Source organism: Paramisgurnus dabryanus, chromosome 12 (assembly GCF_030506205.2).
Source record: "Paramisgurnus dabryanus chromosome 12, PD_genome_1.1, whole genome shotgun sequence".
In the NCBI taxonomy this organism is placed as follows: Eukaryota; Metazoa; Chordata; class Actinopteri; order Cypriniformes; family Cobitidae; genus Paramisgurnus; species Paramisgurnus dabryanus.
Genome location: NC_133348.1, coordinates 10,481,580 through 10,508,336, shown reverse-complemented (window position 1 = coordinate 10,508,336; position 26,757 = coordinate 10,481,580). Strand labels below are relative to the sequence as shown.

At 38.5% G+C, this 26,757-nt stretch overlaps 2 protein-coding genes across 2 annotated transcripts; both read right to left on the bottom strand.

Annotated features, from left to right (window-relative positions):
- Positions 1–709: 709 nt before the first annotated feature.
- pals1b (protein associated with LIN7 1, MAGUK p55 family member b) lies at positions 710–25,051 on the bottom strand. The gene is made up of 13 exons (XM_065255789.2): positions 24,729–25,051; positions 22,618–22,826; positions 21,688–21,768; positions 21,448–21,573; positions 20,958–21,119; positions 20,773–20,850; positions 20,442–20,625; positions 17,573–17,641; positions 17,214–17,279; positions 16,770–16,937; positions 16,220–16,422; positions 2,203–2,295; positions 710–1,107 (listed from the first exon to the last, which is right to left on the bottom strand). The coding sequence occupies exons 1-13, from the start codon at positions 24,874–24,876 to the stop codon at positions 931–933; spliced, it is 1,764 nt and encodes a 587-aa protein (XP_065111861.1). The 5' UTR covers positions 24,877–25,051; the 3' UTR covers positions 710–930.
- On the bottom strand, positions 6,268–15,507 carry LOC135738464 (uncharacterized). Its single transcript, XM_065256530.1, has 4 exons — positions 15,284–15,507; positions 11,277–11,972; positions 8,794–11,187; positions 6,268–8,641 (listed from the first exon to the last, which is right to left on the bottom strand). Exons 1-4 carry the CDS (start codon positions 15,436–15,438, stop codon positions 6,640–6,642), a joined length of 5,247 nt encoding a protein of 1,748 aa, XP_065112602.1. The 5' UTR covers positions 15,439–15,507; the 3' UTR covers positions 6,268–6,639.
- Positions 25,052–26,757: the final 1,706 nt, after the last annotated feature.

Below are 26,757 nucleotides of genomic sequence, written 5' to 3'. Positions count from 1 at the left end.
AAAATAAATTTTAACCTTCATATTTCAAAATTTATTTCAGGGGCAACAAATACATTTCTAATTTTACAAACCATATGGCAAAATATTACATTTTATAAAGTAAATTTTTGCAGTTGAAATTATATTTAATTTTAATAGGTTTGCAACAAAGTTTTTCTTCCAATGTGATGTGAATGTAAAACTTATATAAGGTTAAAACATATATTTCAAAATATACAAAAAATGGCCAAAGATATATGGGTGGAAAATGTATTTTTGTAAACATATTCCAAAATATATTTCAGGAAATATATTTTTGGCCATGTTTTGAATATTTTTTATAAGTGTATCGCCATTTTGAACAGACACATTTTTCACCTCTCCAAACTAACCTAAACAGCAAAAAAAAAAAAAAAACTATTATTATTTCTCTGGCCTAAAATATGTTTTGAATATACGCAAAATATTTTTTTTAAGTAAAACTTAATTAAATATACAATTAATTTTAACCTTCATATTTCAAAATTTATTTCAGGGGCAACAAATACATTTCTAATTTTACAAACCATATGGCAAAATATTACAGTACATTTTTGCAGTTGAAATTATATTTAATTTTAATAGGTTTGCAACAAAGTTTTTCTTCCAATGTGATGTGAATGTAAAGCTTATATAAGGTTAAAAAATATATTTCAAAATATACAAAAAATGGCCAAAAAATACATTAGTGAAAAATAAATTTTTGTAAACAAATTTCAAAATATATTTCAGCAAATATGTTTTTTGGCCTTTTTTAAGTAGATTTTAAATTATATTTGAATATATCTATTTTTTGCCATATAGGAATGTTCTCAGCGGAGCTTGACAATCAAACATTCTCTTAATAACTTTGAACACAGCGCTTGCACCATCTTTCTAACCAGAAACTGTTCTGGAGTCAGTCAGAGCCCTTCAGCACACCCAGGAGAGAGGAACCCACTGTGGCTCTGTGTCCAGTCTGTTAATAAGTTTCATCAGTTCAAAGACACTTTTGTTTACATTACTGTTCGTAATGACCGCGTCAAACAAGTGACCATAGCTTTGCTCCATCTCACAGGCATTCTTCAGGAGCTCACTCGTGTCCTCGACCTGCACACAGACACATCAGAGAAAAAATTCAAAGATACATTCAGATGTGTTAAAAGATTCAAGATAACTCTGATCTGAACTGTGAACTATGAAAATAAATGATTATTTATCCGTGTATATAATACCATAATCCCCTACCCTAAAACAAGCCAACTAACATTTCAAGATACATTCTCTAAACCCAAGTGTATAGATGTCCATGGCTTTCCAGATATGAAATCAGTTTGCTGATCCCTGATATTTTTAGTTTTTCTTCAAAGGTGCCAAAGAATGCATTGTAATAGTAATAATCTGTTAAATTGTTCTCTGATATCTAAACCGAAGGTTTGTGTCTTTATTAAGTGCAAAAATGATCCAGAGTCAGTTTTTCATGTCCATTTACAACCCTAGAATTTGTCTTTAGAATGAAATGGTCTATTATTACCTTATTTGAAAGCGTCATGAATAATAATGTTGAGCTCTGCTCTGATTGGCTGTTTCTCCTTCAGTAGCTCTGTGTGTGTGTGTAAACAGATCTTATGTTTGAGTCTGTATCAGATTTTGAGGAATAATCAATTAAGATTGTTAATGGACGTTTCTGAGTTTGTTTTTGTTCAGGACCTGCAAAATGTAACGTCAATAGTAGAACTTCAGCCTAAACGCTAGCATATAGCATTAACTAGCATATAGCGTTAACTCAGCAGTCACAACTGTTTTTAGCATTAACTTTGTACTTAATTTAATGTGTAATTTAATGTTGGGGTGTACATCTCGACTGAAACATCACAGTTGGTGTTATGTTGAGATTGGTCTGTTTTCCAGCGGTCTTTTACTTACACAAGGTTTACATTAGGAGGAGGAAACATTCATGTTTGAAACTCACGATATGTCATTACCACAACTCTTATTATTCATCTATGCCTACATAAATACAGTTTAGCATTGCACGGCACCTTTAACCTGCTGTTTATTTTACATGTTTAAGTTGTAAACTACTTCAGATGAGCGACTGTGAAGACTGCAACAAAATCAAAACACAGTCATTGTAAACACCGGTGCACAGAGTTTGAGCTTTAAATGTTGTTCAACATGTTTCTAAAGAAAATATTAACATACCTTGTGTTTCTTCCCTCCTTTGGTCAACAGGACAGGAGGTCTGATGAAGATGATGTATGGTTTCAGATCAGAGGAACGCACGACTTGAAGAGACTGAGAAATACAAAGCAGAAATAAAATATACACCATATTTAACATTCAATTTCACATTCAATTTAACAAAAAAACTTAATGAAGTAGATGTTCAGAGGCAGTGATTTAGATTATGGGGGAGTTTCCCGGACAGGGTTTAGATTAATTCAGGACTAGGCCTTAGTTTTTTTAGACCATTTAAGCAGTTTTTACAAACAAACCTATAAAGGTATATTTGGTGCAAAACAACTGCACACCTGTGACAGTGGAATTTGTATTTGTAGAGATTATCCAGACATGTGTATCAGTAAATTTGAAGTCACAGATGAAGAGTTGCAAGCTTGTAGATTTTTTTTCTTTCCCTCAAATACAACACAACAGTTACACATTCACAAATCCTTCAGTGCAGCTGCACAAATCCCATTTTACAAATCACAGATTAAGAAACTCACAAGCTCACGTTTTTTGCTACAATTGCTGCAGTAAATATGGTGCAAAACCTACTTAAACACCTGCATCAAAGTATGTGAAGTCACACACAAATTTTGTACATTCGCAAATCAGTTTGTGCATCTGTGCGATGAGAGTTGCATGTGTGTAAAAAAATTTTTTCACAAATATTTTTTTATTTTTGAAATATTTTCTAGCACAAACACAAGTACATAAATACAACTGCTTGAATCTGCTGCTTCAAGTTTCAAACACTCTTTTTTTGTGTGCTCTCTGTTTTGCACCAAATATCTCGAGATAAGTGGTGCGAAAGTGATTTGTATACCTGTAGGCTATGTTCAGCACTTCCCACCAGGTGGCGCCCGACACTCACTGAAGCAGAGTTTATTAATTACCAGCAATGTTTCAGCAAAGTAAATCACCTTTATCAAGGTATTATTTTCACCAAGTGGAGAACAATATAAATGGGAGTGCTAATTATACACACATGAAGGTAATTACATACAATATTCCAATGATTCATTAGTAAACAAAATATAAGTTCCATAAATCTCAAACCATCAATATAAGTAGATTAAAAAATACAAGCAGCAAATACACACATAGGCCTACATTTAACTAAGATACATGCTTTTTCTTCTAATATACTAATTTGGATGATTATTTCTGTCTTTTTGAATCGGGTAACTGAACAACTAAATTGTTTTTATTATTATCTAAACAGTTGTTCTGATTTCTTAACATTGGATGCTAACCCAAATCAAATCAGCTTTTTAGACTTGTGGGTAGCTTGTAATTTTTTACATAGGGATCCGATTAAAAAACCTACAGCTCGTCATACACTATTGAGAGTGGATTCTTATTGTCATGAGCAGGGCCGTACAGAGGATTTTATAAATACCAAGGTCCATATGTATTTTTCTAATAGCAATTGCACAAACAAAAGAAACATTTAAAATCCTTACATTTTACCTGCAAAAAAGAGTTAGACCCTGTAAAGTGAAACAATCACACTAACATAAGCACGCTAAAATACTTACCTGTTCCCTTAAAGAAAGAAGAGTTAACTCAAAAGAAAACTAGAAACAAATAGCTTAAAAATAGTTAAAGCAACTGTTCTAAAAGAGCTGATTAAAATTTAATAGACCGGTCTAAGAACAAAACTAACCAGAATAAACCCATACTTAAACCAGTTAAATCCATTTAAACTTATTTAAATAAGAAAAGATTAAATATAAAGGATTTAAAATTATTTATTATACATATCGTACTGTAAATATTTATTGATTATTTATTGAAATACATCTTTTACTATAAACATTTATTGTTTATTTATTGATCTACATTGATTATTTATTGACACATCTTTTACTGTAAATATTTATTGATTATTTATTGATCTAAATTTTGTACGGTAAACATTTATTGATATATTTATTGAATCATCTATATTGATATATTTATCTAATTATTCTATTTATCTTACTAACTTACCTATTCCATTTGTATTCCTGTTCAGTAAACTGCTAATTAATTTATATAAGTTTTCATGTCTCATGTGTCTTTTCTAATATAACATACACCACTCAACGAACCTAGAACTGGTCCAGTAGCATAGTTATTACGATTGCAGTGACATAAGTGCTACAACTGCATTTTGTTGAACTTAATCATCCTATAACTTCATTATATTATATAGGAATTGAGAGGGTATTTTCATCTAGAAGGTGAGGTGAGTTGGACCAATTTTTACTTAGACAGGAGGCCTTTTAGGTATATTAAAGCCTATTAGGTATATGTAGGCCTATGTGTGTATTTGCTGCTTGTATTTTTTAATCTACTTATATTGATGGTTTGAGATTTATGGAACTTATATTTTGTTTACTAATGAATCATTGGAATATTGTATGTAATTACCTTCATGTGTGTATAATTAGCACTCCCATTTATATTGTTCTCCACTTGGTGAAAATAATACCTTGATAAAGGCGATTTACCTTGCTGAAACATTGCTGGTAATTAATAAACTCTGCTTCAGTGAGTGTCGGGCGCCACCTGGTGGGAAGTGCTGAACATAGCCTACAGGTATACAAATCACTTTCGCACCACTTATCTCGAGATATTTGGTGCAAAACAGAGAGCACACAAAAAAAGAGTGTTTGAAACTTGAAGCAGCAGATTCAAGCAGTTGTATTTATGTACTTGTGTTTGTGCTAGAAAATATTTCAAAAATAAAAAAATATTTGTGAAAAATTTTTTTTACACACATGCAACTCTCATCGCACAGATGCACAAACTGATTTGCGAATGTACAAAATTTGTGTGTGACTTCACATACTTTGATGCAGGTGTTCAAGTAGGTTTTGCACCATATTTACTGCAGCAATTGTAGCAAAAAACGTGAGCTTGTGAGTTTCTTAATCTGTAATTTGTAAAATGGGATTTGTGCAGCTGCACTGAAGGATTTGTGAATGTGTAACTGTTGTGTTGTATTTGAGGGAAAGAAAAAAAATCTACAAGTTTGCAACTCTTCATCTGTGACTTCAAATTTACTGATACACATGTCTGGATAATCTCTACAAATACAAATTCCACTGTCACAGGTGTGCAGTTGTTTTGCACCAAATATACCTTCATACAAACCTTACAATAAACTAAACTGGTGTGCATCTGGAGACAAAACAATGGCACTGATATATATTCAAATATGTCAGTATAAGGTGTTTTGAAATTAAAGCAGCTGAAACATCTGGGATAAGGATAAACCCTGTCTGGGAAACCGTCCCTAAGGGTTTAGATTAAGCCAGGACAAGGCCTTAGTTATAATGGGACATTTAAGTAGTTATTACAAACATACCTTGCAAAAAACTACTGTTTTTTGGAGACAAAACAATGGCATTAATATACACTAGTCAACATTCGAAGTGGATCAAAAAAGTTTATCAAAGGTGTCCTAAGACAAGAACGCATATTGTCCAATATTTTAAGACAACTTTTATGAAAGGTTTTGATCCACTTGAAATGTTGACTAGTATATTTTAAGATATGTCAGTGTAAGCTGTTTTCAGTTATGACAGCTCAAACATGCATTTTAGTCTTGGACAAGACTCAAGCCCTGTCCTGGAAACCACCCCTCAGTGTTTAACACCAAATGAATCTTGTGCTAAAACTAAATACAACATCTGCAACAGATGTCACATTTCTATAAAAGAATATTATATGTTAGACAGATCAAGCCATTGAGGAATATTGGTATGCGTGTTTCTCTTGGCTGTCTGTTCCTTTGTAATCTTGTATTTTATACTTTGTACATTCACAAGTTGAGCCATGAAGAACTGATTTGTTTCGAAAGAGAAACTTTGGCTCCAACAATGGAAGAATTACATGAACCTTTAATAAAGTCTGCCATTATCCTTTTATCCAGTAAAAATATCTAGAAATCCTTGAAATGACCACTGTACACAACTTTACGACTGGTTTTTGAATACAAGTACATTTTTGACACTAGCAAACATGTCAAAAACAACAAGACAGGACAATATGTAAATTTTTAAAAGACTTTTTTACTGAAACTTGTCAAGAATATAATGGAGTGCATCAACAAAACACACAAATACAACTTTAAGCATATGACATGTGTGACAAATGTCCATTAATGATTTTCATCCAAGTTGTTTTACTTAGCAGAACATTTAGGGCCTGGAATGAACTTCATTCAAAATGAATGTGAACGGACAACTCAGTAAAACTGTCACATCAGCAACGACAAAACATTTCACAAAGTAGCTTTAAAAAGTCACAGCTATTCTCTAAAAAATGTGAATAAAAACATACACGTTTTATTTACACTAAATGGATCCATTACTATACAAGCACTAACACCATCATATAAAACAACAAATGCGCTCATGATCATCAAACTGAAGAGTGTCCCTCAATGTGCCATTTCTGAAAGCAATTCCTTGAGGGCACCAAGCACAAGGCCACCTTGCAGTGCAAGCACCATACGTTTGTCTTGACTTTATGTCCTGAAAGTTTACATCTGACACACTGTCTCTTCTCAGATGTAACATGTGAACCGAAATGCTGGGGCAAGCATCTCTCAGTCGGAGCCGATAAGGCCGATGGTGACGGCTTTTTGTTGGATGGGTCTCTTGTGGCAGGAGCAGAGGATCTCTTGCCTCTGCCGGCACGTCGCAACTCGGATATAAGCGTTTCCCTAAACACTTTCTCACTCAAAGGGGTCTCGTTCTGAGCCTTTGCCAAGTGCTGGTGAATAACATAACAGTTCACCACTGCCATTTCAAGAAAATGGATAAAGAATGTCTTGTACCATTTCTTGGTTTTGTAAAGGATGTTGTAATACCATATTAGGGCGTTGCAAGAGTCCTCATCGCTTCTGTATTTATTGCAGTCTTTCACGGCAGGTGGAACAGGTATTTGACGCAGATTCCACACACCGTCATCATCCTTGACTGTCCTACTGATGAAGTCGCCCGCAAACGCCTTGTGCATGGTGGAACACGTGACGATTTCTCTCTTATCCGTCCACCTGACAAACAGAAGTCGACCTTGACGACACCAGCGGATCGAACCTCTATCAGCGCTCTCGCTCAAAACCTTAACCTCTGGTAAACTAAAGGTACGACGTAGAGGCCCACACGCGAGGATGTCCTTTTGCAATAAATCTCGGTAGAGAGTTGGACTGGTGTACAAAGTGTCTGTATACAACTTGTAACCGTTACCGAGGAACTTGAGATCCAACAGTCTCATTACGGAATTATAACGGATGCCTTTTCCTGGTGATGTGGAATTCTTTCCGTCATATACGAAGAAATTCCAGTTGTATCCAGAAGACAAATCGGCAAGAACAAAGAGCCTGTAGCCCGGTTTGGTTGGTCCCATTCTAGTTTTTGAAGTATGCAATCTCTCACGTACTGAAATCTCTCTGTTAGGGTGAAAGTACGCCCTACACGCCGAAAGAATGTCTGTATACAGAGGTTTGATTTTCAGCAGACGGTCATAATCCGGGGTGCCTCTTTTCTTGTCGTTCTCCTCATCTTCTTGAAGGTCACACAGGTGAAGATTACAAAAGATGGCCTGGAATCTCATTTGGGACATGATGGATCGTGGGTATGAAAACCTGTATAGTCGTTTTTTTGTCCAGTAGTCCATTAGAGAGTCTGCCTTTACCAAGCCCATGTACAGAACCAACGCCACATAGGAGTAAAACTCATTTACTGTGAGAGGAACCCAGCTGAGCTTCTTCGAAACATCTGCCTTCTTCTTAGCATAGCTGTTGGTGTTTCTAACGATTGTCTGGATGACAGAAGAGGTAAAAAACAGCTGAAATAACTGCAAGGGAGTGCGTGTTGTTTCCCTAAGCTGTGGCCCTGGACGTCGCTTCGGACAGAAATCTGGGAGCAGAGGTTCTTCATCCTCAACAGTGACATCATGCCACATATCTGGCTGAGGGGCATTTTCTACTTTTTCCTGGGGTAAATCCAGAGCAGAAGTAGTTTGTGCAGATGTTAATTTGCCTTTGGGGTCGATGTCAAAGGTGGTTTTAGAGCTGGGTGTTGAGTTGAGGTTAGGGGTGGGTGTGAGTTCAGAGGGCATGGGATTATGGATGGGTTGAGGGGTTATTTTAGAGTTGTGGGCGATTTTACGGACATGTTTACGGGGGCGACCTCTGCGTCGTGATGAATGTTTAGAGTTAGGGATGGATTTAAGCATGGGTACAGGTATGGCATCATGTTGAGAGTGAGCAGCTGACGTCACGATAGGATTTGGGATGGTGGTGGGTTCAGAGACGGGTCTAGATGCGAGTTCGACCCTTCGTGCTTTTGACGCAGGTGATGTTGAATGTTCTGAATCTTGCTCCATTAAAGGGTTCTGCTCTTCAGCACAATCCACACTGCAACACACAACAAAAAGTTATTACTGCAAACTTCATTCACTACACATTTGCACCCTTAAAATGCTAAACCTAACCCTCTGCAAAAATAAAAAGTCCTGCATACAATCAACATTATGTAATAAACATAGAATGTGTTTGTGTTTACTCACTAGTCCTCACGCAGGTCCTCTTTCCCTGAATCAGAGATCCTCCCGCTGTTACTATCTTTGCCAAGATCACTGATGACCAGAGGCCCAGCAGACATGAGATTAGAAGAGGTTAAAGGATCAGCAGTGAAACTGGATGTGGTTAAAGGTCCAACAGTGGGATTGGGGGACGTAGCAGGTTCAGCTAAGGAGCTGGGGGTGATTTCCATTTCATTGGGGGTGGTTGCTGGTTCAGCAGTGGGACTGAATGTGGCTAAAGGTTCAGAAGGGGGATTGGAGGAGGTTCCAGGTTTAGCCATGGAACTGGATATGATTTTAACGGCACGTTTACGGGGTCTGCCTCTCCGGGGTACTGAGCTGGAGATCTTGTTGCTGTGACTGTCAATGTCACAGACAGCCAGAGGCCCCGTGGTTGAAGAGGTGGTTGCAATTTCAACATTGGAATGGGAGTTGATTTTAGAGGTGTGATTACGGCCTTTCGTGTGTAGCGGGGTGGTTGTCCTGTTGCTGTTACTGGTGGAATTGAACATGGTTGCAGGTTCAGCAATGGGACTGGAGAATATTACAGGTTCAGAAGAAATTGAGACAGTTGCAGCAGGTTCAGCAGTTGGATTGGAGACAGTTGCAGGTTCAGCGGTGGTAATCAGGGGGCTTCCAGATTCAGCTAAGGTGTTGGAGCTGACTTTAGAGATGCGTTTATGGGGTCCACCTCTCCTGTGTAGTGGGGTGGTGGTCTTTTCGCTGTTACAGCCTTTGTCAAACTGGCTGATGGAATTGGAGGTGGTTGAAGGTGTGGCAGTGGGAACCAGGGCAGTTGCAAGTTCGGCTGAGTTGGAGTTGATTTTAGGGGCGAGTTTATGAGGTCTCCAGTCCAGTGGGGTGGTTGTCCTGTTGCTGTTGTCAAAGTGGCTGATGGCCAGAAGCCCAGCAGGCATGAGATTAGAGGTGATAGAAGATTCAACATTGGGATTGGAGAAGGTTGCAGGTTCAGCAATGGGAATCAGGGCAGTTGCAGGTTCGGCTGAGTTGATTTTCGAGGCATGTTTACGAGGTCTACCTCTCCGGCGTAGTGGTGTGGTTGCCTTGTTGCTGATGGCCAGAAGCCTATCGGGCATAAGAGTAAAAGTGGTTGCAGGTTTAGAAGTGGAATTGGATGTGGTTGCAGGTTCAGCAATGGGATTAACGGTGGTAGAAGATTCAACAGTGGGATTAGATACGATTGCAAATTCAGCAGTTGGACTGGGGGAGGCTGAAGGTTCAATAGTGGAATTAATGGTGGTTAAAGGTTCAGCAGTGGAATTCAACACGGCTGCAGGTTCAACAGTAGGAATCAGGGCCGTTGCAGGTTCGCCTGAGTTGGAGTTGATATTACAGGCACGTTTACGGGGTCTGCCTCTTCGTCGTAGTGACGTGGTTGTCTTGTTGCTGTTGTGGCTGATGGCCGAAAGCCTAGTGGGAATGAGAGTCAAAGTGGTTGCAGGTTTAGCAGTGGAATTGGATGTGGTTGCAGCTTCAGCAGTGGAATGGTAGAAGATGGTAGAAGATTCAACAATGGGACTAGAGAAGGTTGCAGGTTTAGCAGTCAGACTGGAGGAGCCTGCAGGTACAATAGTGGGATTAAAGGTGGTTGCAGGTTCAGCAGTGGACTTTAAGGTTCTAGAAGATTCAACAGTTGGATTAGAGAAGGTTGCAGGTTTAGTAGTCGGACTGGAGGATGCTGCAGGTTCAATAGTGGGATTAAAGGTGGTTGCAGGTTCAGCAGTAGGAGTCAGGACCGTTGCAGGTTCGGCTGAGCTGGATTGGATTTTAGAGGCATGTTTACAGGGTCTGCCTCTCCGGCGTAATGGTGTGGTTGTCTCATTGCTGTTGTCAAAGTGGCTGATGGCCAGAAGCCTCGCAGGCATGAGATTAAAAGCAGCATCAGGTTCAGCAGTGGAATTAAAGGTGGTAGAAGATTCAACAGTGGGATTGGAGAAAGTTGCAGGTTCATCAGTCGGACTGGAGGATGCTGCAGGTTCAATAGTGGGATTAAAGGTGGTTAAAGGATTCAACACAGCTGCGGGTTCAGATGTGGGATTGGAGAAGGTTGCAGGTTCAGAAGTCGGACTGGAGGATGCTAAAGGTTCAATAGTGGGATTAAAGGTGGTTAAAGGATTCAACACAGCTGCAGGTTCAGCTGCGAGATTGGAGAAGGTTGCAGGTTCATCAGAGGAAATCAGGCCAGTTGCATGTTCAGCTAAGGAGTTGGATGTGATTTTAGGGGCGAGTTTACGGGGTCTGCCTCTCCGGCGTAGTGGGGTGATGGCTGGAGGCGATGGTGGCGAGAGTCGTGGTCTCTTTGCTAAAAGTGATGTTTCATGCTCTGGAATCTGTTGTATTACTGCCACTGAATCGACCCTGTAACACAAACCATACACACACACACAGTTCATGTGGATGTATTATTAAGAGGCAAGTATTTTAACATGTTAAAGAACTGCACTCACTTCTCCTCCAATGGTTGCCTTTTTTTCAACGAATCATTGATCTTGTTGACTGTGTTTGTGTCTAACAGAAGCCCATCTTGTGTGGGTTTACCGATTAGCCTGGAAGATATCGGTGTTGAATGAGACGTGGGTGAGGAATTCAGGTTGACTGTGATGGCGTGTGTGGAATTAGGGCGGAATTGAATGGGTGTGGGATTAGAAGTGAGAATGGGCGAGGAATTAGATGCAAATGTAATGCTAGGTACAGTATTAGTAAGGGGTATGTGGGTGGAATTAATGCTAAATGTAATGGATTTAGGACTAGGAGTGTAAATGGGTGAAGAATTAGGATTTAAGAGTTTAATGGACTGAATATTATTAGGAAGGGGTACAGATGTTGTATTAGGGCTAAATTTATTGGTGGGACGGGAATTAAGGAAAGGTGAGGAATAAGGAATGGTTTTAGGGATGATTTGGGGGTAAAGGGTGGGCTCAGGCAGGAGTACGGTTTTAGGTTTGTCTTTAGGGGGTCTGCCTCTTCGTCGAGGTCCGGAGGGGGAATAAGAAGGGTGTATAGTGAAACTCCTGCTCGCTGTTAGAGAAGGGGGATATTTGCGTGGTCGGCCCCGCCGGCGTGGTGTTGATGACGAGGTGTATTGTTGCCTCTTTGCTTTTGAGCGTCCTGTAATTGGTTCCCATTCCTCAGAAGAATCAATCCTGTAACACATAACATACACACTTTGTATTCACATACTTGACTGTATGTATATACACTACTGTTCAAAAGTTTTAGAAAACTTTCCTGAAATGTGACTCATGATCTTTTAATCTGAAGGTATATCCTTAAATGTTTCAAATTACTTTTGTTGAGAAAAATATAATTGTGCCAACATATCAAAAGCTTTCCTTAGAAAACTAAAATTTTATTTAAAAAATATATTTTTGAAATGGATGACCTGGACAGAATAATAAAGAAAAAGCAGCCAATAAGAATGCATAATAGATTTCCTTCAGTATTGCTTAAAAAAGCATCTCAGGGGGAAATCTTAAGAAGCTTCTTCATGAAATGCCAAATTCTAGGCAAAGGATGACTACACTAAAAAAACTAATGTATAACATAGCATTGATAAATTTTGAATGGTTCGGTCCTTTCATAATTCCAGTAATTATAATGGCGTTATTCCACATCCGTTTTTTTAAAGATGTTTACTATTAGGGATGCACCGAATGTTTGAATTTTTTCGGCCAAAAATAGCAAAACACATCTTTCTTGGACTCTTTAAAATGCTGAAACGTTTGCTGCATTTATAAAGCATGCACGCCTCTTACTCTAATGGTGCTTTTCCATTGCATAGTACCCCACGGTTTAGTTTAGGTCGGGTCAGCTCACCTCACTTTGGCGTGGTTAGCTTTTCCATCTAGTTTAGTATCACTTCGTAGTAGGAGGGATTATAGGCATGTCGTTATTCGCGCTGCTGCTTATGACATCACACAAGTGAGAGCGTTGTTCATCCCCATACATTCATTTATTTCTCACTCTACCACAAAATTAAAATTGGCCACTACAAATAGATGTTTGCACATCACGCTTATTAGTACCTCTGTCTCACATGCGCTCCACTGAGCCTCATTGAAGGTGCCTTTAAGCATATATAATGCTGACATGCTCGTCGCGAATGTTCCGCCACAGACTGCAAGTTTGGAAAAAAACTGTTATGGTGTCCCTGATTCTCAACCTGTGGATGTTTTTCATTGCTAACTTGCTAAAATGGATTTTGGGAACTTATAGCAGAGCACAGATGACAACATGTTTGCTTGAGACAGCGCAAGCTAGCACTACAAGGTAAAGCTAATTACATTATAGCGATGACGCGTAGTGACGATTCTCTCAGACCAATCAGTTATCTACAGTGTTTTCGCGTCACGTTTGGTATCAGCTCGGGTCGCTTGGAACCCCAACCAAGGTGGTACAAAAAAAGTATCGGGTACTACGTACTGCACTCAATGGAAAAGCTCCCAAAAGTAAGCTGACCCAACCCAAACTAAACCAAACCGTGGGGTGATATGCAATGGAAAAGCGCCATAAGCTAGTTGCTATTTGTTGCATCATCAAAAATGTCATTGTTCTCATTATTTTCTATCTGTCTAAACTGCAATTTAATGTCTAGGTAGTAGCCCAAACATTAATAAGCCCATCAAAAACACTCTGTTTTCAATAATTTTCCATATTGTTGACTACATTGTCCAAAATTATGTTTGGTATGAAATTTACTGGGGTGACTCATATAATCTGTAGTTAACATCCCAACAGCGAACTATTATTAGATGCTAGTTATAGAGTGCCGCAGCAATGACGTATTTTTGTAGGCCAACCTGGAAGTTAGCAGGACATTGGTTACCTCGCAAAAGCCTTTAACTTTTCCCATAAACTTTGGATTATCGAAAAAAAAAAAATAAGATCTGTGTTTAACAAATGTTTATGATGCTTAAACATTTTGTCCAACAAGTTAATCTTTAGGGGTGTCATGATTCTCCAAATCCTCGGTTTGATTACATTTTCGATTCTAATGTCACGATTCGATTCGAGATTTTTATTATTATTTTTTTGAAAGACAAAAATAATATGCCTTTATTATTATTATTATAGTTTCAAATTAACATGCACATTGCATGCTTTTCCTCGCATGGGGGTTTGTGGGCTTTACTTTACGCGAGAGAGCTTGTAGAGAGAGGATTCCTTCTTGCACGCACATGGACTTAATTCACACGTCTTGGACTCCTCCTAGCATCTGAAATAAAACCGGTGCGTCATAAGCAGCTGCGCTTCTCTCTGTCTCACGTGCACGCGCTCTCGCATCTGTCCAAAGTCTAAACATAAACCAGAGTAGTAATCCTTATGTATTTGTTCAGTTTTATGCGTTTCATGCGAACTGAGGCAAAGTATCCCTTTTGTTTAAAATATAACACTCTCGGGCACGTGCAGAGAGCTGCGCTCTGTCCAAAGGCAGATCACTAGGTAGTAATCCTGTTTATGTTATTCATTACAAGGAGTTGTAGCAATACATCGATGTTTTTAAAGGTACCTCTGAGCATACGTCATGCATGGCCTTTCGACGTGCTCTCACAATACGTAAGGTCACGCTGTTGAGTGACATGGCCAGTGCAAGACAAGAGGTTGTGGTTTAAGAGCTTTTGCTTTTTTTGCTAGATAAGACCCTTATTAAATTGAGAAAAATCTATTTTTTTAACTTAATTTCTTCTCGACTGAACAAAGAAAGACACCAAAATTTTTTGGATGACATGGGGTAAGAAAATGAATGTGATTTTTTTAGAGAAAGTTGAGTATTACTTTAAACACAGCTTATTTCTTGCAATAATCCAAAATCTATGGGAAAATGAATGGGCTTTTGTGCGAGGGAACCAGTATCCCGCTAACTTCCGGGTTCGCCTACAAAAATACGTCATTCCTGCGGCACTCAAGAGGTGTTATTTGTGGGAGGGGCTTTCTTGTTCTGATGAGGATTATAATAAACAAAAACTTAAAAACGCCCCCTGGTGAACGATGAGGTCACCAATATTTTCAATATTGTATAATCGATATATTACAGGAAGACTATAAAGATTGAATGCATACGGAGTTAAAGGTAGATTTTGTCCAGTGTTGTTTCCGAGGGATGGGGGTGGTAACCCCCAATAATCAAAAGTAGCTATTACAACCCACCGCGCAAAATTTACACAATGACAAATAAAACATATTAACAATTCAACCTGCAAAACAAATTTACGACCTTCAGCCAGCAGAAAGATGGCCTCAAACTAGCTCACAGACACTGTAACATGCACTTAATGTGTGGACTGAATAACTGTTATTTCATTGAGATGCTGTCTTGCATGCACTTTTATCTCTTTCAAGAAATGCAAACACATATGGACCTTGAACTACAGCAGTAATGGTGTAATACGAAATTAACTTAGCCTCTATCATCAACATCTGCAGCACACAAACATGAGGAGGCGCGTTCACCTACCCTTCCTCGCGCGCTTCGTCTTCCTCCGCGGACTCGTCCAGTTCGTCGCTGTCTGACAGAGGCTTGTAGCCGAGCTCACCATCACAGTCATCTATTACACACTCGATATCATAAAACATCTGTCTTTTCGCCCCGGCGTCTCCCACTGATGCCATTTCCAGCGATAAAACGGAAAAAATCCACAAACACGCCTCCACATGCAGCCGCAACAGAGAATGGTCGCAAAAGGCACGCGCGTGCGCCCCGCCTCCCGCCATGACGTAGTGCTTGTCCTGGTGTTTCATTGGAGCACAGCTTGAGTGACAGGAGAGATGGTGCGACGCATGGATTCCTCTCCTACATCCAAAATCGCATACTTCCACGCTATATAGTATGTGGAAATCAGTATGCAAAATGAGTAGTATGTGAAAAACAAGTATGTTAGAAATACCCGGATGTTCTGTTTTCACCGAGATTTCTGAGTGTAGAGATTTCAAAGCACAGTATTTTTAATTTATTAAAGTATTTTTCAACTATCTGTACTTTTTCAAGGGGTTTTCCTTTTACTTTAATACAGTTTAAAGCATAATATTATACATGTTATTCAACTACATTTCACATTAAATATATTTTAATACTTAATTAGTTAAATATAAAAATCTAGTACTTAACTACCCCTTTCAAGTACTTTTACTGAAGTATACACAAGATCATACTAGATTTTAATGCATTTAAGTGTTAAAGGTAAAAAAGTTGTTTTATGAAATGTAGTCGAGTAAAAAGTACAGTACTATGTATTGGGATGTAGTGAAGTTAAAGCCAAAAAAGAACACACTGATAAAATAAAATGTGTGTGTGTATGCATGTATGTATATCCTTAACTTAGAAAAACTAACCATGGTTTTATACAGTTTTTAAACAGAGTCAGCCCCACTTATTTTCATTTAGAAATCTTACCTTGGGTTGCAGGCAGAGCAGACAGATTTTTCCTGAGTTAATAATCTGTTTGACTGAATCTGTGTTTGTGCCGTACAGGTTTCGCTCAAATTCTCCAGACTCAATGAACTTTCCTGAAGCCAGGTCAGATTCGAAGCTCTCACGCGATACAAAATTGTACTCTCTTCCACTGACCTCATACAAGCGGGGGGTACGTGTGGTGTCTGTAACATGTTAACATACCAAATTAAGCAGATGTAATACAATATAATACATGTTGATCATGCTCAATCCCTAGGTCCCATCGCCTACTATTCGTTCTAAATATTATTCGAAATAAGAATTAGTATGTAGCCAGATAGTGTACTACTCCTAGTGAATGTTTAAAGTGCAGTTCAATACCCACAATTCAGAGGGAGGTGTTTAGCGACGCTGCACTGAATTAATCAATTAAGTGTTATAGTAAACATTACATAAGAAATAATAATAAATACTGTAAGAATAATTAGGGCATACTACAAGTAGGTGAACAGGGACACAGCATATATTTCCTAAAGAAGCGAATGCTCACGTGGAACGGCGCTGGTGAATCGGCTGGGCTCTAATGACAGCAGTCTCTGTCTCAACCCATCTTGTCCACTGTTTGGTTGACCAATCAGAACGATGGGACGTTTGCGGTCGGATGGCTGGTGGTATAATGCCACCTCTTCATAGGTCAGAATATCATCAATGTGCTGTGCTGAATAGACAATCGGTCATTACTGTTAAGTTTCAGAAAAACTATAAATGCCATCCCAACATGCATTTAAATTTAATTTCATACTGAGCAAGAATCAGATAAATAACAAATTAGATATGCTTATATGATCATACTCATTTAAATTACATTTACATTTATAGATTTGGCAGACATTTATATAAAGTGACTTACAAAGCATTCAAAGTACACATCATGTGTAAGTATGTGTGTTCCCTCCCCAGTGCTCTGCCAGATGAGTTAAAGGAAAATACTCACCAACATTAGGGTCATGCAAACGTTTTATTTGTTGCTTTTTATTTTTCTTTGAGTACCAATGTTTCCCTGAAGAAAGAGATCAGTAACACATATGTTATCATCTTTCCATGCATATAAAAAAACTGAGGAGAAGAAAAGCTCAGAGATTCACATCAGATGTGTGTTTGCATCTCAAGATAAGAAGAATTTTACATTTATGCATTTGTATTTGGCAGATGCGTTTACTTACAGTGCATACAAGCTGTATTTTATTTATCAGTATGTAGGATTTGAACCCACAGTGCCGCTAACAGAATTCTCTACCGGTTGAGCTACAGGACCACAGACATGAATAGAGAGACAGACCGGGTCCAGCTTACCTTTATGTTCTTGATTCTGGTCTGTAATGGTTTTCTTCATGGATTCTCTGTGCTGCTGAAAGCTCTTTCCTTTAAAATAACACAACAGATGGTGATAAAAGATTTAAATTTGACAGTATACACTGTGTTCATAAAACTATACACTGTCATTCCAACAAACAAACCAAGATTCAATAACTGGACTATATATTTGAGAATAGATATATCTTGACAATGAAAATTTATTAACAGTATATAGCACAATTAATTACAACGTCTATTAACCATGTGCTTTCCAGCAAATCATCAAAAAACACTTCAAGACATTATATCAAGTGGTAAGGGCTTGGGTGCAGCACGATCACCCCTACACTTAAGTCTCGACTTAGAGATGAGCAATAGACCTGGTTGGAAGACCGAAGAGATCTGGTGGGTTAATACACAGGGACTAAACCATTTAAAGATTTCTAGAAACAGACTTTTAAAATCCACCGTAAAATGCACCGGCAACCAATTTTTGAACGAGCTGCAAGCTAGTGATGCCCTTTTGCCTTCAGAACTGCCTTAATTCTTCGTGGCATTGATTCAACAAGGTGCTGAAAGCATTTTTTAGAAATGTTGGCCCATATTGATAGGATAGCATCTTGCAGTTGATGGAGATTTGTGGGATTCACATCCAGGGCATGAAGCTCCCGTTCCACCACATCCCAAAGATGGTCTATTGGGTTGAGTGGGGGCCATTTTAGTACCTTGAACTTATTGTCATGTTCAAGAAACCAATTTGAAATGATTCGAGCTTTGTGACATGGTGCATTATCCTGCTGGAAGTAGCCATCAGAGGATGGCTACATTGTGGTTATAAAGGGATGGACATGGTCAGAAACAATTCTCAGGTAGGCCGTGACATTTAAACAATGCCCAATTGACACTAAGGGGCCTAAAGTGTGCCAAGAAAACATCCCCCACACCATTACACCACCACCACCAGCCTGCACAGTGGTAACAAGGCAAGATTCTCATTCTGTTTACGCCAAATTCTGACTCTACCATCTGAATGTCCCAACAGAAATCGAGACTCATCAAACCAGGAAACATTTTTCTGTCTAACTGTCTATTTTTGGTGAGCCAGTGCCAATTGTAGCCTCTTTTTCCTATTTGTAGTGGAGATAAGTGGTACCCGGTGGGGTCTTCTGCTGTTGTAGCCCATCCGCCTCAAGGTTGTGTGTGTTGTGGCTTCAGAAATGCTTTGCTGCATACCTTGGTTTGATTTCAGTCAAAGTTGCTCTTCTATCAGCTTGAATCAGTCGGCCCATTCTCCTCTGACCTCTAGCATCAACAAGGCATTTTCACCCACAGGACTGACGCATACTGGATGTTTTTCCCTTTTCACACCATTCTTTGTAAACCCTAGAAATGGTTGTGTGTGAAAATCCCAGTAACTGAGCAGATTGTGAAATACTCAGACCTGCTCGTCTGGCACCAACAACCATGCCAAGCTCAAAATTGCTTAAATCACCTTTCTTTCCCATTCTGACAATCAGTTTGGAGTTCAGGAGATTGTCTTGACCAGGACCACACCCCTAAATGCATTGAAGCAACTGCCATGTGATTGGTTGAAAAATATTACAAAACTAGTCCTAGTCTTTAGAAAACTTAATGGGCAAAAACAATGTTAACCCTTTAGGCGCCAGAGGTTTGTCCTAAAACGTTTAATGTTACTTTCAAAAGGCTATATCTTAAACGTGATAAGAGATAGAGACTTTCTGTAAATTAGAGAAATGTTAAGGATGACACACTTTATGGAGGGGAATAAAATGTCCCATTAAATTTGCATATTATGACGTCATATGTGGCAGCCATCTTGAATTTTCATGAAAAGTCACATGTTTGAATGATAAAATGCAGCACTTATTTCCCCCCAAAATGTCCCTAACCTTCTGTATGCTATATTGCACAATACTGAATGCTCAGGTAAATAGTAAGTAGTAAACAAACTGATCTGCGCGTTGATAGCCTAAGTTATGCATAATGGCTCCTCTGCCCCGTGTAACACCGCCTCTGCTCCTGCTACGAGCCGCATGGCCAGATCTGCCTCGCATGCGCCCCGAGTGGAGAGAATTTGCACAGCTGGGACTATTGCCTTTACTGTCGCCGTGATTGTGATGAGGTGCACGGGACGGAGCACTGGAAGTCGGCCGCTCGCCCGACAGACTCCCAGGGCCCGCTCGGGAAGACGCAGCTCGCTCTACATTGCTTGCACGGTAAAAAGACTGGACGCGCATATTACCTCCAGCCTCATTCCCCACACCTGTAACACGCCTGCTAAACCGATGAATTCTCCGACCCCGTGTAACATTCCCACCACTGACATTGGGCAAAGGATTCATCATTTGTGCTTGGTGTATAGCTACACTTTCACTTTGCCAGCTGCACGATTGCAAAGCAGGGGCGCGTCTGAATCGTGGTCACTAAATGAATCACCAGCATCTTCTGAAGGCAGATATTCCCCTTCAGAATCATTGTCAGCGAATATAAGACCCAACACTTCATTGCAGGTAAGCTTTTTTGATGCCATTATATGATCATGTATTGAAAAAACTCGCTGAGGTTATCGCTCTGATAAAATGACTCACTTGCATACTAGCTATGCTGTTGCGCACTTCAATGCGCACTTGCTCTAAGAGTTTGTATAGAAGCATGATGTTTTTCTGAGTCGGGTATAAAGTATGACATGTCTGCCATCTAGTGGAGGGGGCGGATGAACGAAATTTGACACCCTATGTGACAAAATCGGCAGTTACATTCAGTGACGTCGACCGTGGCGCCTAGAGGGTTAACTGTCATAATGTTGCCAAATTATATATCACCAGCAGTATTTTCAGACACACACCGGGTATGAGGCCAGCGAGGGGTTTTTGGTTCTCATCTCCGTCCCTGTACGCCTGCCACCAGTTAGGATCATCCTGGCTAATGACATGCAGGACGTCTCCTTTACAGAAGGACAGAGCTAACTCTCGGCACGGCACGTACGGGTCATCGGATGGCTCATAGTTAAAGTTTGCTTTCACATGCATCTGGAAAGAGAGAGAAGTATTTACTTTATACAGAGACACAACCACAAAGGCTATGTTTCAAATCATAATGTTTAAAACAGAGCTATGCAGTAATCTTTAGAGAAGGTAAAACACACTTTAAAGAGCTAAATGAAGAAGACGTCCTACCAAAGTCTGTCTCTGAGAAGACATTTTGTTTTGAGAGTTGGGGATGAGTAGAAATGTGAGGGGTCCGTGCATGCTGGACTAAACACAACGAAGAGCAAAGATTTAATCAGGAATCATAAAAAAAACATCAGCAGGTTTAACCATACATATAACCATACTCATCATGTCTGAGCGGTGGATCTCACCAAGATGTTGTGGACGTCATTGACGCTTCTCCCACGCACCACAACGCCATTGATCTGCAGGATTTCATCCCCTTCACTGAGGAGACCACTTTTCTCTGCTGTCCCTCCGCGGACCACCCGACTGATGATCACGCAGTCATGATGGTTTCGAACCGTCACACCCTGATCACACAAACACACTCACTGTCAACATTTGAGAGAAAATTTATGTTTCCACTTCAAGAAATGTATGCATTTAATAGACAAGGTAAAAAAAATTTCATCAGTAATTGTGTTCCTATTTGAACCCAATGGCTAACACAATGGTTTGCCAATCGAGCTACAGGAACACTGTATTATAGGTGCAATAAGGTTATTTAAATTATATAAAGGTATGAAAGAAGACATCACTGTAAAAAAAAAAACCTTTACAGTGCCTTTGAGGTAAATTTTAGGGCTAAAAACACTCCATTCTGTTTCCTTATAAACAATAAATAAGTCTAATACATACCAGAGGTACGTCACGTGTTTTCTCCAGACAGACCAATTTCGTGGTCTTTCCACACGGCTCCATGGTTTCAGTTGAGTCCATGTTCAATTTCTGTTGGGCTATACAGTCATGAGCTTCCATCAGGGCCTGAAGATAAACCACAGATCAGTTTTTATGTAACTGACTTAAACAAGTTATGACTAACTTGTAAGACTAGTATGCATCCAGCCTATGATGTGCGATGGACCACAGGTCACTGACCTGTAGATGCGGGGAACTCAAGAGGTCTGTAAGATCTGTAGCTTCAGTATATTTACTGTACGACTGTAAAACATTTTCCACCTGATGCACAAAAAGCATCATTCAAGAAGTTAACAGAAGTTCTTGTTATTTGAATCTTAAAAATCAAAATGCAACACATTTATTAAAAAACAATTCAGTTTCATTTTCAAATAAGTCACATTACAAAGGAAAAATTGGTTGAAAACATCTTTTCATCATGACTATCAACTTCAAACAATACAGCCTGTGATATAAACTCTGTCACTGTAACATGCTGTTAAATCTTTTCTGGTCTGTTAGATCTGCACCAATAAAAGATTTTAAATCTGACAGTCAATGACACCATGCATGCAGGTCAGATCAATCAATTCACATATTAAGTATTAAGCAACCTATTAAGCTTGCAACAGAAATAGGAAACGCATCACTTCCTGCACAGTTCAGGCGTGGCGGGTGGTCGCATAGATATGTATACAGGCTAGATGTCTCGCCCGTGCTGCTGGCCATTTGAGTGAAATGTCCGCATTTGGCGGCCATCTGACCACAGGCAGCTCGCTCACTCGTGGTATTGTGTTTTAATGGAGCATGTACTTTTAAATGAGCATAACTTGCTTATTTTACTACCAATTTTCAAACGGTTTGGTTTGTTATAAACGGCAAAGATGTACCTATGACGCATACTTATACAAAAAAATAAAATGAATTATAGCCACGTTAAAAACGTTTGTAAGAAACCAAACTGTTTGAAAATCGGTAGAAAATTAAGCGGTCATTTAAAAGTACCAGCACCATTAAAACTCAATGCTACGAGTGAGCGAGCTGCCTGTGGTAAGATGGCCGCCAGGTGATGACATTAGAGACTCCACTGTAACACACCTAGCCTTTATACATATCTATGGGTGGTCGTACCTCATCTCTGAGCTGTAGGGCGTGTGCTGTGAGCGGGTGTGACAGATGGAGGTGTCTCATAGTCAGAGCGACGCTGCGGTGCATGAAGAAAACCTTCTGGAAATCACTCTGAAGAAGAAGCTCCACCAATAGCTGAACGTCCTCCTGACTCTCAATATCATCCAGATGAACTTTTAGCCCCTCAAGAGAGAGAAGTAAATCTTCCAGCTCTGTGTGAGAGAGAGAAACAGAGAAATGTTGTAGGATTAAAATTGTAGGAATTTTTTTATTAGTCTGTCACATCCCCCTCTCCGTCCTGTAGCATCTGCATTCCTGTGCTTACTGATGGTGATCAAAGACTACTGGCAGATCTTTTTATCCAATACAGTGGGGATTAAAGGTGGTCTTCTGATTGGTCAGTTTGAATGTATTTATGGGATATAATACAGGGGTTTAGTCACATGGTCAAGGTCTTTCTTTCTCTCTCTGTTCTCTATACTATCAGGTAATATCTCACATACATTGGAAACAGTTGTTTGTATTATTTACCATTTCATGCATTTATAGTGTAACCATTTCAATTGTAACTTTAAGTCAGTACTGTTATTAAAAGAGTAGTCCACTTTATAGATGGGGCCCATTGACTTACCATTGTATTTTTTTCCTACTAGAAAAAGTCAATGGACCCCATCTTTAAAGTGGACTACTCATTTAAACAATTTAATTTACAAATCTGTTGTTTAGTTTTGATTTAATGCTAATACTTAAACGCTACATATTGCAATACAATATATTTATATCCTAGCAATCCCACATATTTTGCTATCATAACTGCGCTTATTTCTGTACTTGGTATAAGTTGCAGAAGGGTGATAATTGACCAAAAAAAACACAGTTTTACACCATCTTGTTCTTAACATTTCTCAGTAATTTTGGCGTTCCTGCAGACTGAACCACTGTAGTGAATCCAAACTTAAAGGGTTCGACCACTGTATTTCTGGGAATTTGTGAATAGAGGATAAGAATTTACAAATTTTTATAGAGAAAAAATTATTGTAGAGAAAACCTTGAATTTAATTATCCTGCTTATTTTATGTAAATGACCTGAGATTTCAATCCAGTTGAGGATGTGGTATTCTGATCTCTCATAAACCTGTCTGTCAGCGTTATATGTTATATTAGATTTATTGTAGCTCCTGAACCTCCTGCTGCCGTGAAGCTCATCACAGCACTGGCGTCCCATCATCATGATGCTCAGCTGATGTCTGCCAAGCTAAATATTTTAAATTCCTATCAAATTTTATTATATTTTTAATATATAATATATAGTATTTTTTGCTACTGGATCTGCCCAGCGACAACCAACTAGCTTCCTTTAATTTGCATTATTTTTTACATTTTTTAATTTCCATAAATGTTTTAAATATAATATTTAATATAAAGTATATCTTCTAAATCAGCTATGTCTGGTTCTCTTAAGGGTTTTTTCTCCCAAGGACCTACATGGGTTTTCTTAGAAGTTTTTCAACCCTTTAGGATTTACATTGTCTTAACTTTCTTCTACACTTTGCATTATTACTCCGCTCACTAGTACGGTACTTCTGTTATCCTTTGATTTTTCTGTGTTTTCTCCTGCTTTTATTAATTTAAAGCTATATAAATAAAATTGTATAGTTTTATTCATATTTTTAATGCTTCTTTATATTTTTAGTTTTCATGTTCATTCTAATTAAATTTTTGTAACTTTGAGCTTTTTTATTTTATTTTATGTCTTTTTAAGATTATTTTTATTTTATTTTATGTATTTTTAATTTAATTTAATTTAATTTAATTTCAGTTAATCATTTTTGTGCCTGAAACCTATTTCAGTTTTTTGCTAAGGCAGCATTTCAAATTTTCATCTAACATTTAGGGCTATGTTTCATTTAATCTCAAATCAAATTTAGTCAACAAAAACTGCTGCCTGTGAAAACCCATAAATGTTTTCTTCATAAAATCTTCCTACATAATTTAAAGAACATTCGGTTAAAATATAACCTTGATATCTTTACTATTGGCTGAGTAAAATCAGTTCTGTTGTCGTGGAAACCTGCCAGATTATCTGGATTAAGTGTCTAGTAAGTGTCTCTCACCTGTCTTGGTTTCTTTCTCAAAATCCATAGCATCAAAAGTGGGATTGTCGATGCCTTCGTTGGAGCTCTGTGTCAAACTGAGACACAAGGGTGAGTCGAGGCTGGCGCCCTGTAACTGTTCACAAGACTCTTCCTCCCTCTTCCTCATCCTCAGTTTAGCAGGAGTCACTGTTCTGACACGTAGCTGTTAAAGTGTAATAATATCACGGCTGAATATCACAAACATGAACTACATGTACAAGAATACTACCGCATTATGAAAGCTTCAAAACTAAAGCCATTGGTGCATGTCTTATTTCTTGTTGTCCTAAAACAAAAAAACATTAGAATGAAAACCATAAAGGCTTTTTTAGACTCCAATATTCACCTAAAGCTGTGTCTCTCCTTCATTACACCTCTATATGGGACTTTCTTATCCATTTAATCATCTGCCAAAAAAACATCTAATTTAAAGTTTCCCCCGTTACCTATCCAGACATTTAGTTTTATTTGAAGTAACAGGTGGCAGTGAAGCTAACTAACCATCGGTTTATCTGCCATTAGTTAATCCTAACTTCAATGTCTCATTGAAACACTCACATACACACACCCGCACGCACGCGACTCACCTGTAACAGAGAGAGATGTGTGTTGAGATGTTGATAGTAAATTAAAATAATTCCAGTGGTGTTTTCACTCAGGTCCAGTGGACGTGTAAGTGCTCACTGTTCAGGTGTCTGAGATTAAAGCGGATCAGAGAGCAGTAATCCCGTTTAATCCCGACAACACTACAAGTCTGTCCATGTAGAGGTGAGTAGCCTACACATAATCATCAAAATCTACTCATGAATAACTAGGTGGGATGTGTGGAAAAAAATGTAATTAATTAAGGGGGGGGGGGGGGGGCGTTTTTCAAATATTTGTAAAAATAAATTATGAACCACAGGCTTACATTGATTATTCATGGTATTAAGCTATTTCTTGCAACTCTTGAAATAATATATGTATAGAAATGTAATCAGTCCTATTCGCACCCACCCAACGAGAGGGGGGTAATCCTCCCCATGCCCCCCAGCAAATAACTGACCTGAGACTATACTGTATAAAAACACATCTTCTTTATCACATCAAAATGGTTTATAATCATTCAAATTCTTTCCACAAATAAGTTACAAATTCACAACAAATCTCTTGTTCATTAGAGAACTATTAAGTTTAATAAAGTATTATTTAGCATAAAATAAACATGGAATTAAACAGATTTTTGTTGTATCCAATCATTAAAATCAGTGTAATCATTTAAAGGTGCAGTGTATACATTTTAGCGGCATCTAGTGGTGAGGTTGCAAATTGCAACCCACGGCTCGTCCACAGCTGACCCCTTGCTTTTGAAATGCATATAGAAGCTACGGTAGATGCCACAGGACAAACATGTCTACATCAGAGGCAACTTATTAAAGTTTGTCCGTTAAGGGCTTCTGTAGAAACATGGTGACACAAAATGGTGGTTTCCATGTACACCCGCAGTGTATGTAGATAAAAAATGTATTATGCTATGATAATTAAAACATAATTGTTCATTATTTGAGGTCTTTATACACCCCTGATAATACTGTTACATATATTATATTGCATTTCTGTCAAGTGATTCTTCTAAAAGTTACACACTGCACCTTTAACCAATCTTTTAAATTGATATGTTCATTATACGGTTCGTATAGCAGGCCATAATGATTACCCAAAAACATTATGGAGGGGTTTCCCGGACACAGATTAGCTTAAACCAGGACTAGGTCTTAGAAATATAACTAGTTTTAACAAACATGCCTTACTAAAAACATTACTTGTGTGCATTTTGAGGCAAAACAAAGAGTACTTATGTATTTTAAGATATTTAAGTGCAAGTTATTTTCAGTTTGGACAGCTCTTAAAAAATGTTTAGTCTAGGACTAGTCTAATCCCTGTCCGGGAAACCACCTCTCTAGGAGCCGTGTCCCAATTCCCACCATAAAAAAACACATTTTTTCACACAAAAAACAAGACAATAAAA

Coding starts and splice junctions, on each gene's coding strand:
- LOC135738464 (XM_065256530.1), bottom strand. CDS start 15,438: ATGGCATCAGTGGGAGACGCCGGGGCGAAAAGACAGATGTTTTATGAT. Junction 11,188..11,276: donor AGGCAACCATTGGAGGAGAA/GTGAGTGCAGTT, acceptor TTTGTGTTACAG/GGTCGATTCAGTGGCAGTAA. Junction 8,642..8,793: donor GAGGACCTGCGTGAGGACTA/GTGAGTAAACAC, acceptor TGTGTGTTGCAG/TGTGGATTGTGCTGAAGAGC.
- pals1b (XM_065255789.2), bottom strand. CDS start 24,876: ATGAGGAAGAGGGAGGAAGAGTCTTGTGAACAGTTACAGGGCGCCAGC. Junction 16,423..16,769: donor ATTCACCAGCGCCGTTCCAC/GTGAGCATTCGC, acceptor AACATGTTACAG/ACACCACACGTACCCCCCGC. Junction 2,296..16,219: donor TGCTCTGCCTGCAACCCAAG/GTAAGATTTCTA, acceptor TGTATTTCTCAG/TCTCTTCAAGTCGTGCGTTC.